General features: G+C 37.9%; 1 protein-coding gene across 9 annotated transcripts in view; it reads left to right on the top strand.

The window, feature by feature from the left end:
• LOC102538543 (RE1-silencing transcription factor) overlaps positions 1–15,910 on the top strand; it is a 44,851-nt gene that overhangs the window by 15,559 nt on the left and 13,382 nt on the right. For 7 of the 9 annotated variants that reach the window (XR_012061359.1, XR_012061360.1, XM_072943407.1 and 4 more), the window contains one exon: positions 1,801–3,599. Coding sequence is in view for 7 of the 9 variants with exons in the window: in XM_072943407.1 (XP_072799508.1) it covers positions 1,801–3,599 (1,799 nt within the window). In the remaining 2 variants the exon portion in view is untranslated. Of the gene's footprint in view, positions 1–1,800; positions 7,379–9,883; positions 9,986–15,910 lie in introns of those variants that run through there. The other 2 variants (XM_072943450.1, XM_072943440.1) reach the window with 2 other exon arrangements.

Below are 15,910 nucleotides of genomic sequence, written 5' to 3'. Positions count from 1 at the left end.
GCTTGATGAGGGCTCTATAAATACCATTATTCATTGAGGCTTTTAAAATGGCAACATTTTCATTATAATTTTTTTTATGAGAGCAAATGTTTTCGTAAAGATGTAAAATCCATTTACTAGTTATTTACTTACTCGGAGGTAGGGTTTATTTGGTAAAGCAGGATAAACACATGAAATCTTCCATTTTGTTTACTCATATTGAAAATTACCAGCTCATTCCAAAAGTGATGATTTACAGGTAATGCATAGTGACTGCTTGGCTATCCACTCTGTGCTAAGTCTGTATGTGGATTAGATTATAGCCCACAACACCTAAGATTGTTTCACAGATGAGGAAATCGAGCCTTATAAAGGAGTTTTCAGTAGTTTGCTGAAGATCTCATAGTAAGTTGCAGAGCCCATATTTGCCCCCTGCCGCCCCAGAAATCCTTACTGTAGAACAAGTTCTTAACATCTGTGTCACATATATTTTTCCCATTCTGCGTCTATGTTAAGCAAATGTTTGTCTCCACTGAAATCATTCAGTGGAGAGGACAAGGTAGGGCCAAGTATAGAGTAATAATAGCATGTTGTTAGAAACCTCTGTTTGTGAATCTGTTAGTGGACAAATGCGGAAGAGTTGTCCAGTTAGCTTCATATTCAGTCTGTCATACTTGGGTAAGTTTTTGTTTCTGTGATTGAGTATTTTATTATCAGATATCTTCTAATCATGTAAAGCTTACCATCTACATGGTTTACTTAATGTCTGAGTATTATTGCTTTATGAAAAAAATAAGATTTGATATGAATATGAGAATGTTTGAGAGATGACTTTTTCATAAATGTCAATTTCCATTTTTCTGCTATGCATTCCGTTGGACCAGTGGGGTATGGATACCATTTGGTAATATTTACTAGAGTATGATCTAGATGGGTATGTATTCAGGTAGAATGAGTTAATTTTATGCCTTTAATTTGGGGGTGGGGGGCTTCTGGTCTTGTATGTACCTGTGATTATGACTTTCTTGGCTTATTTTACATACCATATCTATTTGTGTGCCCCTTTTCATTTACCTAGTTTCTTTGCCCATTCTTTAGAAGAAGGTGGGGAAAAAATCAAGAGCAGATTTCTGATTTGTCTGTGTTTGTTGTAAAATAGCGACTCTGTCACTGAAAAAGTCTGCTGAGTGAAACTTGACTCAGCTCTTGCCACAATGGACAAAAGAGTTAAATTTAGAGAGAAAGTCATTTGCTCCCATTTGCTCCTTGAGGTCAAAGGATTGTTTTAAAACTCTGACATGGAAGCTAAGGGAGTGTAACCTAGAATGTAAGATACTTCTTTTGTAGTCTCAAGGTTTATCTTAAATGTATGGAAATTTTATATTTTATTCCATTATACATTTGTTTTAGCTTAACATAAAAAATTAAAAATTATCTTCTCTCTTTGAATGTCCTTGCCCCAAAATTAATATTGGGAGCCCAAGTAACTTTGCCAATAATTGTTGTGTACTTCTTGATGAATCTGTGTTCTTTACTAGTACTCAAGAGCCCTAGCTTGATGACCTTTTTAGAAGATGAGGATTAACTGAGATAATTATTCCTCCATTTGGTGTGAGAATCAATGTCAAGGGATAGGGAAAAGATATACAAATAAATATGGTGAATGTAAATTGCATGATAAAGTCTTCAAGAAATAGTTTTTATGGTTTTTTGTTTGTTTGTTTTTTTAACATGTATCCAATTCCTTGTAAGTATAATTGACTAGATCTTGAATTCATTTCTTCATGTATGTCTTCTGTAACATCTCTTGTTTACTTTCAGGTGAGAAGCCATTTAAGTGTGACCAGTGCAGTTATGTGGCCTCTAATCAACACGAAGTAACCCGCCATGCAAGACAGGTTCACAATGGGCCTAAACCTCTTAACTGCCCACACTGTGACTACAAAACAGCAGATAGAAGTAATTTCAAAAAACACGTAGAGCTACATGTGAATCCACGGCAGTTCAATTGCCCTGTATGCGACTACGCAGCTTCCAAGAAGTGCAATCTGCAGTATCACTTCAAATCTAAGCATCCTACTTGCCCTGATAAAACAATGGATGTCTCAAAAGTGAAACTGAAGAAAACCAAAAAGCGAGAGGCTGACTTGCCTGATAACAAAATTACTGATGAGAAAACAGAAACAGAGCAGACGAAAGTAAAGGGGGATGTGTCTGGGAAGAAAAATGAGAGGTCTGTAAAAGTGGAGAAAAAAGATAATGTTTCAAAAGAGAAAAAGCCTTACAGTAGTGCCTCAACCCAAGTGGCTACCAGAACTCGCAAATCAGCCACGGAAACTAAAGAAGTAGATGTGCATACAGGAAATAACTCAGAAAAAACCTTTAAAACCAAGAAAAGCAAAAGGAAGATGGAAGCTGAAGCCCATTCCTTGCAAGATCCTGTTAATGATGAGGAACCTGTGACAAAAAAGAAAAAGAAGGCAGAAAGCAAATCCAAAAATAGTCAGGAAGTGCCAAAGGGTGACAGCAAAGTAGATGAGAATAAAAAACAAAATATTTACGTGAAAAAAGGTACGAAGAAGAAGACTCTGAAAAATAAACCATGTAAAAAAAGCAGCAAGCCTGCTCAGAGGGAGACTGTTCAGAGGAGGCCTTCTCAGGTGGAGCCTGCGCAGGTGGGGCCTGCGCAGACAGAGCCTCTGCCTCCCACGGCATCTGCTCAGGGGGGGCCTGTTCAGACGGAAGCAACTCCCCCTGTGGGGCCTGCTGAGGTCGAGGTTGTTCAGAAGGGGCCTGTGCACATGGAGCCTCCTCTTCCCATGGGGCCTGCTGAGGTCGAGGTTGTTCAGAAGGGGCTTGTTGAGATGGAGCCTCCTCCCACGGAGCTGATCCCCAAAAGGTCTCCTCGAAAAGATAATAAGGAAAAGTCCAACATGCAGGGTGAAGTGGCACAGAAAGAGCAGGTCCTTATTGAAGTTGGCTTAGTGCCTGTTGCAGATAGGCTGCTTCTAAAGGAAAGCGCTGGTACACAGGATCTCTCAGCACCGTCACCACCTCTGCCAAAGGAAAACGTAAAGGAAGAGAAGACAAAAGACCAAAAATTATTCACTGCAGACGAAGGAGATAAAGAAGCCCCTCTTCAAAAAGTGGAAGCAGAAGAGGCAGATAAGAGTCTGGCTGGTCTTGCTGCTGTTACCAAGGAATCTGCCCCTATTTCATCCTCTGAACAAAACTTGAATTTGCCAGAGGGTGAAACTTCAAATGGTGGACATCAGGCTGACACTGTGCTTTGTGAAATGGAAGTGGATACTGAGGAGAACAAAACAGAGAATCCCTCTGGCAGAGACTTGGCAGTTGAAGAGCCAGTTCCACCACCGCTTCTTCCTCTGCCACTGGAGAAACATGAAGCAGTGTCCAAAACTGCTGTAGCATCACCTCCTGTCACCGTGGCAGTAAATGAGTCTCAGGAAATGGATGAAGACGAAGGCATCCATAGTCACGACGGAAGTGACCTAAGTGACAACTTGTCAGAGGATAGTGATGATTCTGGATTGAATGGGGCTCGGCAACTTCCACAAGAAGCTAGTAGAAAGAATGCAAAGGAAGCCTCGGCAGTCAAGGTGACTGAGGGAGATTTTGTTTGTATCTTCTGTGATCGGTCTTTTAGAAAGGAGAAAGATTACAGCAAACACCTCAATCGCCATTTGGTTAATGTGTACTTCCTTGAAGAGGCAGCTCAAGGGCAGGAGTAGTTAAACTTTGGAGAAAGCTTCAGTTCTTAATTTGTAAGGTCTATGACATTTTATCTTCATTTGTAGTTGCAGACAACTTTTTGTTTTTAAAATTGCTTTAATAAGTGTTCAATCTTGAGTTTTAAATGGCACTCTTAGGACTCTGTATACCTACTGATATGTAAATTTTAGTAAATCCAAGGGAGTTAGTGTGCTAAACCAGCAGATACCTAAATCTGTTAGCTTATGCATTTAATTGAACCAGTAAGGCCCAGGTGATATTACATATTCTATTGCTTTGCCCAGATACAACTTCTCAGTTTTTTTCCCATGTCTGTCTTCCTCTTTCACTTTGTTTATTCTTAGTTCCTTTTTTAGCTCTATAAAAATTGGCATACTCAAGCAATTTGAGTATTTGCCTGCTTTATATAAAGTTAGCACTTTAAAATTGTTTTAGTGATGAGAAGAGACATTTAAATTGAAGAGAAATTCTCCCAACAATGGACATTGTATCAGTCCAGGTATTTACTTCTTGAGTTTTGATCAAATGTACTTATTTGTGTATATGTTAATCATCATAAAAAACATTGATTTTGGTGTGTTTTTTAATTTTGGTGCTTTAATGGCTTAATACGTTGCACATTTAAAAAATCTATGCAGTTACATTTTTTGTAGAAATAGCATTTGTGTTGAACAGTGATACTTTATACATGTATTTGCCTGTATTTTTTTCCTCTTTGGAGGGATGCTTTTAATCTTGTTTGCAAAAGGGCAGGTTTTTTGTTATGTTTTGTTTTGTTTTTCTTTGCTGCAACTTTCTTTTTTTCCAGATTATTAGTGTGTGCATGTTTGTGAGCAAATGAAACATGCAGGTTCAATTCATTGATTCTGATATTCACATCTATGCCAGAACCTGCATTTCATGTAAGTTATTTATTTTAAGTGGATGTTGTGAATTCACAGCTCTCAGTTTGAACTTTACAGTAAATGAACTACTAGGCTGTATGTGGAATGGATTTTTATCCCAAATACCAACCATCAGTAAAAAATTTTGGCCTGTTTTAGTATAACTGCTTCCTACATGTATAGTTGTTAGGTTATATCCTTGAGGAAAATCTTTTTTCATAGATGGTTGGTGTTTATTTGTCTACTCAGCTGAATGAAGAACTGTAAATGATATTTGGAAATACAAACCTGGAATTAGGAGACGTAATTACTCTTTCAGGTTATACAGAATATGTTTGTGAGATTCCAAAGCCATAGCAATTATATGGAAAACCTAGGATAAGAAAGGTAGTGTGAGTGCTGGTAGACCAGCTGCAACTTCCTATGAATACAATGAAAAAAGGCTGGTGAAACTTAAGTACAGTCCAGATTAAAAATCACACTTCTCAGGGATCTCCACCTACTTGTGGGTGTCCTGGCTGTTCCTGTGACTGCCTTTTTCTCCAGGTGAGGCCTCAGTGAATTGCAGCTGTTCTGCTGTTCCTATGGGGACACTTTGTATGGAGGAATATGTACTCCCAGGCTTTGTTGGTAGGTTCTTTAGCCAGTCATCAAAGACTATGAAGGAGTCTAACAAAGAATTTTTCTTGTTGATAGCAGTTATTCATTGTAATCCAGTAAAGTATGATCCCAGTAGGGAACCTTGAACAGTTTAGATCCTCCCATGTTGTATTCTGAAATAACCACTCTGTATTTCATTTATTTTCTTTTGTCTGGTGATCTCTGAGGCAGGATTCAGAGTTTGGCAATGCAACATGAAAGTAGGAAAAGTATTGAAGTGTGGGTGGAAAACTTGTTAAAAATCTGAAAGTTTGAAGTTTAAGCTAAAAGGCATTTGAATTTGGAATTGACTGGGAGGCCAAAGATTTAAAGAAGTGGAAGATTCTCTCAAGACATGAGGAGTAAGTTGTATTTTGCTTGTGTGTTTTGTGTGCATGATGGAGATTTGTAAATGATGTTGAACTCTTGGTGAATTCTCAGCTCCGACAATCATTGTCAACAGAAAATCAAGCTGCAAATATTTATGGTTTAAATCTTAAATTATAAGTCTAGTTAAATCTTTCTAACAACTAGTTTTAATGTTCATGGGTACATTTTGTGTAAGTTACTTTTTACAGTATATATGAAAAGATTCATGCTGAGTACAAATTATAGATTGGAGATCAGTTTGGGGAATAGGTTTTTGTGGATTTGTTGATACTTTAAAAGAAAAAGATTTGATTTCTGAGGAATTGGACCAATTTTCTTATCTAAATTTTAAGGGAGAATGCCCAAAGCAGAAGTATGAAGGAAATTACAACCCTTTATTAAAGTGATCCGTGAAAATATTTTTACTGGAATTTGAGTGGACTTGAGTCCTTGATTCCAGAAAATAAGGATTTGATTGTCAGGCCTATATTAGGTTCTGAACCTTAATGCCATGTATTTGTACTTATTAAAAATTGTTTCAGTGAAAACTATGTTAGTAATATGAACTTCTGGTCTAGTTGGGAGTTCATTTGAAAAATGTGATATTTGCATGGGACTGTTTGAATCTTTTTGTTTTTTCAGTTTCCCCTCCTGGATAGGATTGAAGCTAGAATTTTCCCTTTTGATAAAGGAATAAAAACTAAAGACGTTATTTGTAAATTAATGATTAGTACTAGAGAGAAAGTTGAAATACTTAGAATACATTATAAGCCTCATCCTAGGTAGCCATATAAAAATATCAATTTTAACTGTCTTCTGAACCTGTATTCACATTGGTTTTTCAAGATATTTTAAGTTATATTTTTCCTCTTTTCAGGGCTGCTTCTATGGGACTGTTTTTTTTTTTTTTTTTTTTTTTTTTTGGTAAATTGAGGTGTAATTCACAAAGGGCTGCATTTTTTGTTAAGGTTTTTTTACAACTATGGTTCAGTGTTATACTCTAGTCTTCCAAGAAGGGCCATTTTACTTTATAGAGTCACTTCTAAAGTCATGTGGTCTTTAACTCTGGGGACTATTTTGCATATGAATGCTAATTCAGATTTAAGCTTAAGTCATCACGTATCACCCCATGAATGTTGACAATGGAAGTAATACCTTTCCTGTAGTTTCAGTTCTTGACTGAAAAACTGGAAGGAACTTCATTTTCTTTTTTTGCACATATCAGGAAAACAGCTATTGTGCAGTTACCTTGTTGACCTCAGCAGATAAACTGGACTGATAGTGTTAATTCAGATTTAAGAAATTATCTGAATCTTGGTTTGTGTAGATTTGTGATCTACATGCAATATTAACTAGATTGGATAGATTTTACATTTTCGTATATATGCATAGGCTCTTCCCACTCCTCAGCATCCATTAGTTTATTGAACTTTGTAAGCTGGCATTGAAACGTTATAATGTATTGTTGCACCAGTTTTATAAGCTTCTACAGTGCAATACATGTTATGTTTCAGAGACAAACCAAAGGTTAATTTCTCAAGGTTCTTGCTGTTTGCTTTAGCAGCATTTGATGGAGTTATACATTTATAATAGATGAAAAATAAACCAGATTGCAAATCGGTTTTTTTTTTTTTAAAGCAAACCATGTACCAAGTTTTTGGTCCAAATTGTGTAGGATAAGTTAAATTGCATTCTATTAACCAGTATGAGTGTATTATAAGTATAGTTATGTTGAAATAAAGTGTTAAAAAGCATTTTATGCCTTTGTTTATTATTGGTACATCACGTATCCAGGACATCAAGTTTATTTGGCTGGAATTTCAGGTGTGTTAATTTTTAAAGTCTTTTACCCTAGATAACGCACAGTAGGTAGAAAGGTTGTGGTAATCCTTGTTTGGGGTAGCAATCCAGTAGGTAGTAGTCCAAAACCTGTCTTCCTATAATCTTCCTGGAAGGTGAGGGTGGAGGTAGGGAAGAAGCAACCTATAGTAATTCCTTCCCAATCACAGTTCCCTTTAACATTTTTTTAAAACATTTTTTTTATTGAGTTATACTCAGTCATTTTACAATGTTGTGCCAAATTCCAGTGTAGAGCACAATTTTTCAGTTATACATGAACATACATATATTCATTGTCACATTTTTTTTTCACTGTGAGCTACTACAAAATCTTGTATGTATTTCCCTGTGCTATACAATATAATCTTGTTTATCTATTCTACATATGCCTGTCAGTATCTACAAATTATGAAATCCCAATCTATCCCTTCCCACCCCCCACCCCCTTGGCAACCACAAATTTGTATTCTATGTCTGTGAGTCTGTTTCTCTTTTGTATTCATGTTCTTTTTTTTTTAGATTCCACGTATGAGCGATCTCATATGATACGGTATTTTTCTTTCTCTTTCTGGCTTACTTCACTTAGAATGACATTCTTCAGTGACATCCATGTTGCTGCAGTTGGCGTTATGTTGTCATTTTTATGGCTGAATATTATTCCATTGTATAAATATACCACCTCTTCTTTATCCAGTCATCTGTCAATGGACATTTAGTCTGTTTCCATTTCTTGGCTATTGCAAATAGTGCTGCTATGAACATTGGAGTGCAGGTGTCTTTTTGAAGTAGGGTTCCTTCCGGATAAATGCCCAGGAGCGGGATTCCTGGGTCATACGGTAAGTCTATTCCTAGTCTTTTGAGGAATCTCCATACTGTTTTCCACAGTGGCTGCACTAAACTGCATTCCCATCAGCAGTGTAGTAGGGTTCCCTTTTCTCCACAGCCTCTCCAGCATTTGTTATTTATGGATTCTTGAATGATGGCTAGAGAATTAACTACTGTTAATTGCTTGATACTAACTCTTTACCTCCTTATATGTATGGTATTAATGCTTGATTTCTATGCTTTTTACATAACTGGAATTATTGACATTCTGCAATGAGTAGAATTTGGAGATCTTTGTTGGTATTTAGGACCTTTCTCATTCTTTATAACTATTGCATAATGTTTCATTGTATGGATATATATGATTTAATTACTTTGATTATTGCCAAAATTGGTTAACATTCTGGAATTACTTTGAGAGTGGACACCGTGTGAAGTGAGTGATTCAGGGGACCCATAATACCTGATAACCTTACAGTTATGTTTATGCTTGTGTTCTTAAGATAGAAGTTGTTTCAGATTTGCTGTAGGAATCAGGTCTTGTACTCTTTATGTTGAAGGTTTTTTTTTTTTTGACATAGAATATGTATATATTCAAGATGTTTAATTTAGTGTTGCTTAAATGATGAACAACATGTTCATTTAACATTCAGCATTGATAGAGTAGGGATTAGCCCCATGGCACTCAGCTAACATTACTGAGAGGAATTAATTATCCACATGTTGGTATATTAAGGGATTACAATTTAATGAGACAGAAGTCCCTGCTAGAGCATAAGCTGTAATGGTTGCTGGAATTAGCCATGGCTGGTGGACCAGTGTGGAGAATCCAGCAGGAGTTTTATTTGCATGGAAGAACAGAGATTTTTCTGATGAAATATAGCACAGCTTAAAGATACTGACAGGCAAGTTTGCCCAGTAACAAGCACAGGACCTTCAGTTAGTAATCCTTTTGTAAGTACCAGGCACTCTTCTAAGCACATCACATTAACGCTTAATCTTGTCAACATCCCGAAGAAGTAGATTGTTATTCCCACTTTGCTTCCTACAGACAAATTGCCTGATGCCACACAAGTAGGAAGTGGCAGGTCTGCATCACAGTGCCTTTCAGAGTAAGTGAAGAATGTTATGTGGGGAAATGTGTGCTGTAATAAATACAAGAAGCAATTAGGATGGTGGTCAAAGGGATTTCAGCCTAATGTTAGTGTATTAATTACATTAACATGATATAGAGGGCACTCTTTAAACAGGCCCCCCCTCTATATTGTAACATTTAGCTAGTGTATATTTACTAAAGACCATAAGAAGCTTACCACCAGTAGTCAGATTAATTTTACCTTTTTGAGGTGAAAGAAAACTAGTGTAAAACAGTTGTTCCCTGATTCCATTTATGCCTGGTTTTGACATAAAGCATAAGCTGGCATTTTTAGATACACCATGATATTCATTATGTGGGTAGCTATTTAAAAACATCAGAACGTATCATCATTTAAAGGTAAGAACTGGATTTACTTTAAAACATCCTTGGTTCTTGGGCCCCGTGAGCCTGCTGTATTGTACACCCTGATATTTATCCCATCTAATCTGTTTATTAGAATGTCACTCAAGTTGCAGACCCTTGGCAGCAGGTACCTGTCTCCCGGTCTCCCAGAATCCACTAGGAGTGATGGAGACACACAGCAACAGGCTGTCTACTCTAGACAGCAGGAAGTGGTAAGAGCAACAAACGTGCCCACGTGGGTTTCTGTCTGCTTGTTTGGCATCAGAGATGGAGAAATGCTGGTAGGTGGCCAATGTGAGGGGAGGGACTTTTCCATCCCAGGTCACTCCGCCCCTCCCCTTGGTTGTAGAATCAGGAAAAGGAAGGGTTTGTAGGGCCTCAGTGTTGTCAGTTTGGATTCTGTCTAAAACCTCCTTTCTCCTTGGAGAGTGATAGGATGCTATTTAGAGATGTTACGGTCCTTCATACCTGTGTTCACACTACCTCCTCTAACAAGACCATGCAGGTAACTGACTTCCCGAGGTACTTTCTGCTAGTCTGAGTGCTCCTTGAGGGTTGTTTGGATGGGAGAGGAGATAGCCTAGGTTTGCATCTGAATGGGTTTTTTCTCACTTTAAATCTGTGAGCGTAAGACAAACACAGTTAAGAACAAACTATTCCTAAAAGATGTATGATAAAATCAAAATTCAACAGCTTGATGCTCCCTTGTTTCTGCAGTCATGTAGCTGCTCTATGTATCTTGACTCTTGAAATTAATTGAAGTCGGCATCAATTTTCTCATTTGATAAATAGACAGTGGAGTCTTTTCATATAGGTCAGAACACATAGCATGTTATACTGCATCTTCCTCAAGGTGATGAACATGCTGAGACCTTGTGGTGGACAAAAGTGGCCACAGATTCTTTGCAGTCAGCTTGAATGTGTGCTGCTGTTGCTACTTTCTTTGACCAATACAGCACAGCAGAGTGACACTGTGTGATTTCTGAGCTCCAGCCTCCAGAGGCCTTGCAGCGTCTACTCTCATGCTCTTTCTGAGCGCGATCACCTTGTGCACAAGCCTGAACTGGCCCACTTCAGGAGGAGATCATAGGTGAGAGTGACCCAGGGAAACAGACCCAGGTTTCCCAGCTCTAAGAACATTCCAGCTGAAGTTCCTTACATGGAGTGAGGTATGCAAATGCATGTCCCCATAGAGCAGAAGAACCCCCAGATCAAACTGCCAAACTAAAGGGTGGGAGCAAATGTAAGCTCAAGCCACTAAGTTTTGGGGTGGTTAACTACTCAGCAGTAGATGTGGCTACAAACCTAATTATGCCCTCAATCTAGTTAAAAAAAAGCATTTCCAATTGACAAATGAGCAATTACACCTAGAAGAGACTGAAGCCATGCTGAACAGGGGAGTTCGTGGGTGCATGGGACCATTAAGCATTGTTTTCCTTTGTTGAACTGTCTCATCCACATTCCCATGTTACAAATCTTCAACACATTCCTCAGAATTCCCTCTCCCTAATAGCCTTACTTGTGCACAGAAAAAGATACTCTCTTTAGCTAGTGTTTCAATAAAATCTTCTGTCTGGTATTTTAGGGAAAGTAGTACCCATTTTTCTAATTTTCCTTCCTGTTGAATATTTAACCAGAGTTTCTAAGGAATCATTTTAGGCCTGACGTTAATTGCTGAGGAAAACAGAGATAACTAAAAAGATTTTAACTGGGCAAACAGGATCCCATTTTAGTGAAAGTAAGAAACAAAAAGGAACGGGAAACAAGAGGACTCCTATACAAGTAGAAAAAGCAAGTCATTTAGGCAAGTCCACGGCCAAATTTTTTCCCCCCATTTTATTTATTTATATATTTTTAATTGAAGTATAGTCAGGTACAATGTGTCAATCTCTGGTGTACAGCATAATGTCCCAGTCATACATACACATATATTCAATTCATTTTTATATACTTTTTCACTAAATGTTATTATAAGATACTGAGTATAGTTCCCTGTGCTATACAGAAGAAACTTGTTTTTTTAAAATCTATTTTTACATATAGTAGTTAATATTTGCAAATCTTTATTTAACCCCCAAGTTTATCCCTTCCCACCCCCTTTTCCCCCTGGTAACCATAAGATTGTTTACTATGTCTGCGAGTCTCAAATTTGGTTTTTGAAGCTATTTGATTTGTGAATAAATAGGGACCTCCTGTTTTTCCGTCACTTAATAGGGCCAGGATTTTGAATCACAGCTTTTTTCGGATAGTTTAATGGTGTAATTCTTTGGATGTTTGCATTTCAAATTTACTGTGTATGTAATTTCCTATTTTCTTAATCAGAATTTTGTGGGTCAGGATCTCCACCCATGCTGTGATCTGTCCGTGGTACTTGGCAAAGCTCACCAGCAATGTGAAAAGACTCCCAGCTGGCCATGAAAGCAGGTTTATTTGATTTAAAACTACCTAAGATGGTAAGACAGCATGGAAATTACCCTGGGACCCTAGTTTAGGTTTGGGCAGCATTGCTGGAGTAAGACAGCAAGGATGTAGCACATCAGACACACGCACATACTGGCTTTGAGAAATACTCTTCTCAGGCTGGAATTGTATATGAGGGGATTCAAAGGAAGCTAGAAAGGGAACTAAGAGGCAGTGACAGTGTCTCCAAGGACATTGTGTCATTACCTTTGGAGGTCTTCAAAGTAGGTTGCCTTTCTTTTCTGAAATAACATGTTTCCCTCGTAAGGCTGAATAGTTCCTTCCTTTAGACTTGGGAGGGGCTCTGGTATACAGAGGAAGTATTGTGTGGTGGTTGAAAACCTGGGTGTTGGTGGAACCGTTTTGTATTGTGATTCTGGTGGTTGTTCAATGAACCTATACGTATGTTAAAACTCATAAAACTGTACATTGAAAAGAAAAAACGGTCAGTTTTACTGTATAATTAAACAGCCCCACAGGGTGCTGGGCCTTGTGTCTGAATCAAGCTCTGTTGCTCATTAGTTGCGTGATGCTGGGCAAGTTACTTGTGCCTTGGCTTCCTCATCTCTAAATAGAAGTAGTAACATACATACCTCCTGCATGGGGTTGTTCTAAGGATTCAGGTAACACATGTAAAATGCTTAAAACAGTGCCCAGCCCCTTGTACCTGCCAAATAGGGCTAGTTACTATTATAAGAAAGTAAAGGAATAAAAAGAAGGTATATAGGCTACCGTATGATTACAGCAGCCATGAATATTCTGAAATACAATTATCCTGAAATACTTTCCTTTAGGCAGAAAAGGAAAAAACTTGAGAAAGGTGTCAGTGTTACTAAGCAAATTAAGTCTGCTTTCTTGCTGTTTTTCAGGGAAGGCAAAAACCAACCAAACAAAAAAGCGCCCTTGTTCTAATTCATTCACTCATGCAATGATTACCTGCTATTTTCCAGGCGCTTACTGAAGACCTAGAAGAGATCTTGGCAGTCACTCACTTTCAAAATCACCTGATGATGTGGTCTCTAGTACATGCGTGTCTTTTTTGAGTGTGTGGCCTCAGTTTTCTCAAATTTACCAACACTACTGATCAGAGATACTGACAGTGTCTGTGATTAATATCATACCTATTGCACCTACCAGTGAGAATATTGAGACCAAAGAAACTCTTCCACTAGGCTGATTACTCAGAAGGTAAATTCTGAGAATTATCCAATAACTGAAAGGAAGCTTCTGAAAAACAGGAACCTGAGGTCCAAGCCATGAGTATATTAAGTATGCTCTAGACTTAGGAGTGTTTAGATCATGAAACTCTGGCACTAAATGAGAGACTATTGATGGTCTTTGACATGAAGGGAAAAAGTGAGGCATTATTCCTACATGGTGTTGGAGTATTAATCTTCAGCTGTTCCCCAGCCACTACAGGACATCAATGGGCAGACAACATGACAGAGACATTAAGAGCAAGTAGAGGTGCTATCTGTTCAATTCACATGAGTCTGAAGTCTTGTTTTTTATTGTTTAAACATTACTCTTTGACAGTTGAGAGAAAACAATCCCCCTGGGAGGACGAGAGCAGCCAAGAGAAAATGGAACAGTCTGAGGAGTGGAAATGATTGTATTGCTCCACGAGACAGAGCCAAGTGGGAGGGAAGCCAGGGTAAATGATCAGAGGCTGGTCTACAAAACAGCTCGCCTTAGCTTTAGTGCTGGGTGCCTATGCAGTGGAGCAGTAACCACTCTGCCATGTCTGGCACAGCTGGAGCTCCAAGTTAGTCATCTGTAGGAAACTCGCCTTGATCTCCATTTTGCAAGAAGTGTCTGAATGATCAGGAAACACAAGCACACATGATTGCATCTGTACTCCACTTCTTGGTTATCATGGGAAGTGTCACAAGTAACATAAACAAATTTAGACTCTGGGGAACTATGCAGGTAAGGCCTAATGATTGGTAGGGCTCGCCTTTTGTAGTGATAAAAAATACAAGATCTATGTTAAACTTCACTTTGTCTCTAATGTTGAAGAAAATGCTGTTTTAAAGAGAGGGAAAGAGATATGATGGAACTTTTACGAATAAAACTGCACTTAATGTCACAGAAGTCAAAAAGCCCTTTGATGAATCTTATTTTAGGTATCACGAATACAAAAGCAGTGACATTCTGAACACCACAAGGGTGCAGATCCAAGTAAACAAACTATTATAAACTTGCTTAATGGTTTTCTAGCCCCTCAAAACAACCTCTGTTTTGTGGCAGTGAGGGGGCTGTGCTGACACATTGCCATTAATTTCTCCACTTAAGTAGTTCCTGCATGCTGCCATAGTGTAAATGATAGTGATTCAAGCGCAGTCTTCAAACTAAGATTAATGGATTAAGAAGCATCCATAAACTTACTTAAGCTTAGAAACCAACACAGTAAAAAAAACTTACTTACTGCAAAATCCACTGTTGACCAGTTGGATAGACCAGCCCTGATCCTGGGCTGCATTAGGTAGGCCCAATGTGGAGTAAATTAATAGATCCTAGTGGTGGTTCTCCACTGTCTATGCACAGAGAGTCTTTCGGTCTGAGATACTGTAACCACCCTTTACCTGGCTTTCTTGCCTGTTTTTGCTGAGAATCATGAAACATCAGGATTGAGAAATATCTAGTGTTATTCCCTCATTGTATAGATGAGAAAATTAAAACCCAAAGACATTAATATAACCAGGAAAACTGAAACTAACTTAGTAAATTGCACTATTTGAAACTCCTAGCAATATACCTTGGAACATTTTTAGATATGCTTCAGTCAAGCTTTATAAAACAAAGCCATTAAATTTTAGAGGTAAAAGAGTTTTAAGAATATAAATTATGAATGTTTAAAAACTGAATTTTTGCTAGTCAAGAGGCCAAAAAGCCTAAGGATAAGATAAGGAAGGAGAACTGATTTGCCTTCTAATATACATATTAGTAAGTTATCAGAGTAGAGACAACGTTCGTTTTTGGGTTCTGAATTTCTCCATAAATGCCAAGTTTACCATATTTTCTTCATTTTAATCTAAAGATTTAGGTCTAAGCTCCAGTAAACAGAAGATAGAAATATAATGGCCACAATTTTAATTTGTAAAAATAATGGTATTTCTGTCCAAAATAAACAACTATATATCAACTACCAGTCAATTTTCCCTACTTAGGAGGCCACTGATTGTAGAGGGTGGGTATGGAAACTTCAGGGATATGTCTCAATTGTCGCAATGAGGGATGGGGCAGGAGAGTTGCTACTGGCATTTAGTGTCTAGGGATGAAGAATACTAGAAACACTTACATGTAATTTATACACAAAGAACTACCTTCCCCAAGATACCAATAGTCTTCACCTTGAAACATGATGGAAGTGAGATCTACAAAGTTTTCACGAGTTGCATATGAAAATATTAACCCTTTATTCTAAGATGAGTGACTGAGTGAGGTCAGAGTGTACCCGGTGACAGAGAACAAGGGACTGTCAAGCAGTTCATGATAAACCTGAGTCTACAGGATGCTTCTGGATCTGCGTTTCAGGCCAGTTTACTTTATAAGCATTTATCTCAACAATGAGATCTGGGACTTGACTCAATAATTGTTCATTGTACCACGATATAGTGCCACTTACTCAACTAGGAGTATCTAAATGAAAAGATTTGTG

Source organism: Vicugna pacos, chromosome 2 (assembly GCF_048564905.1).
Source record: "Vicugna pacos chromosome 2, VicPac4, whole genome shotgun sequence".
Lineage (NCBI taxonomy): Eukaryota > Metazoa > Chordata > Mammalia > Artiodactyla > Camelidae > Vicugna > Vicugna pacos.
The sequence above is the reverse complement of the archived record's forward strand: the minus strand, read 5'-3'. Positions and strand labels throughout refer to the sequence as shown.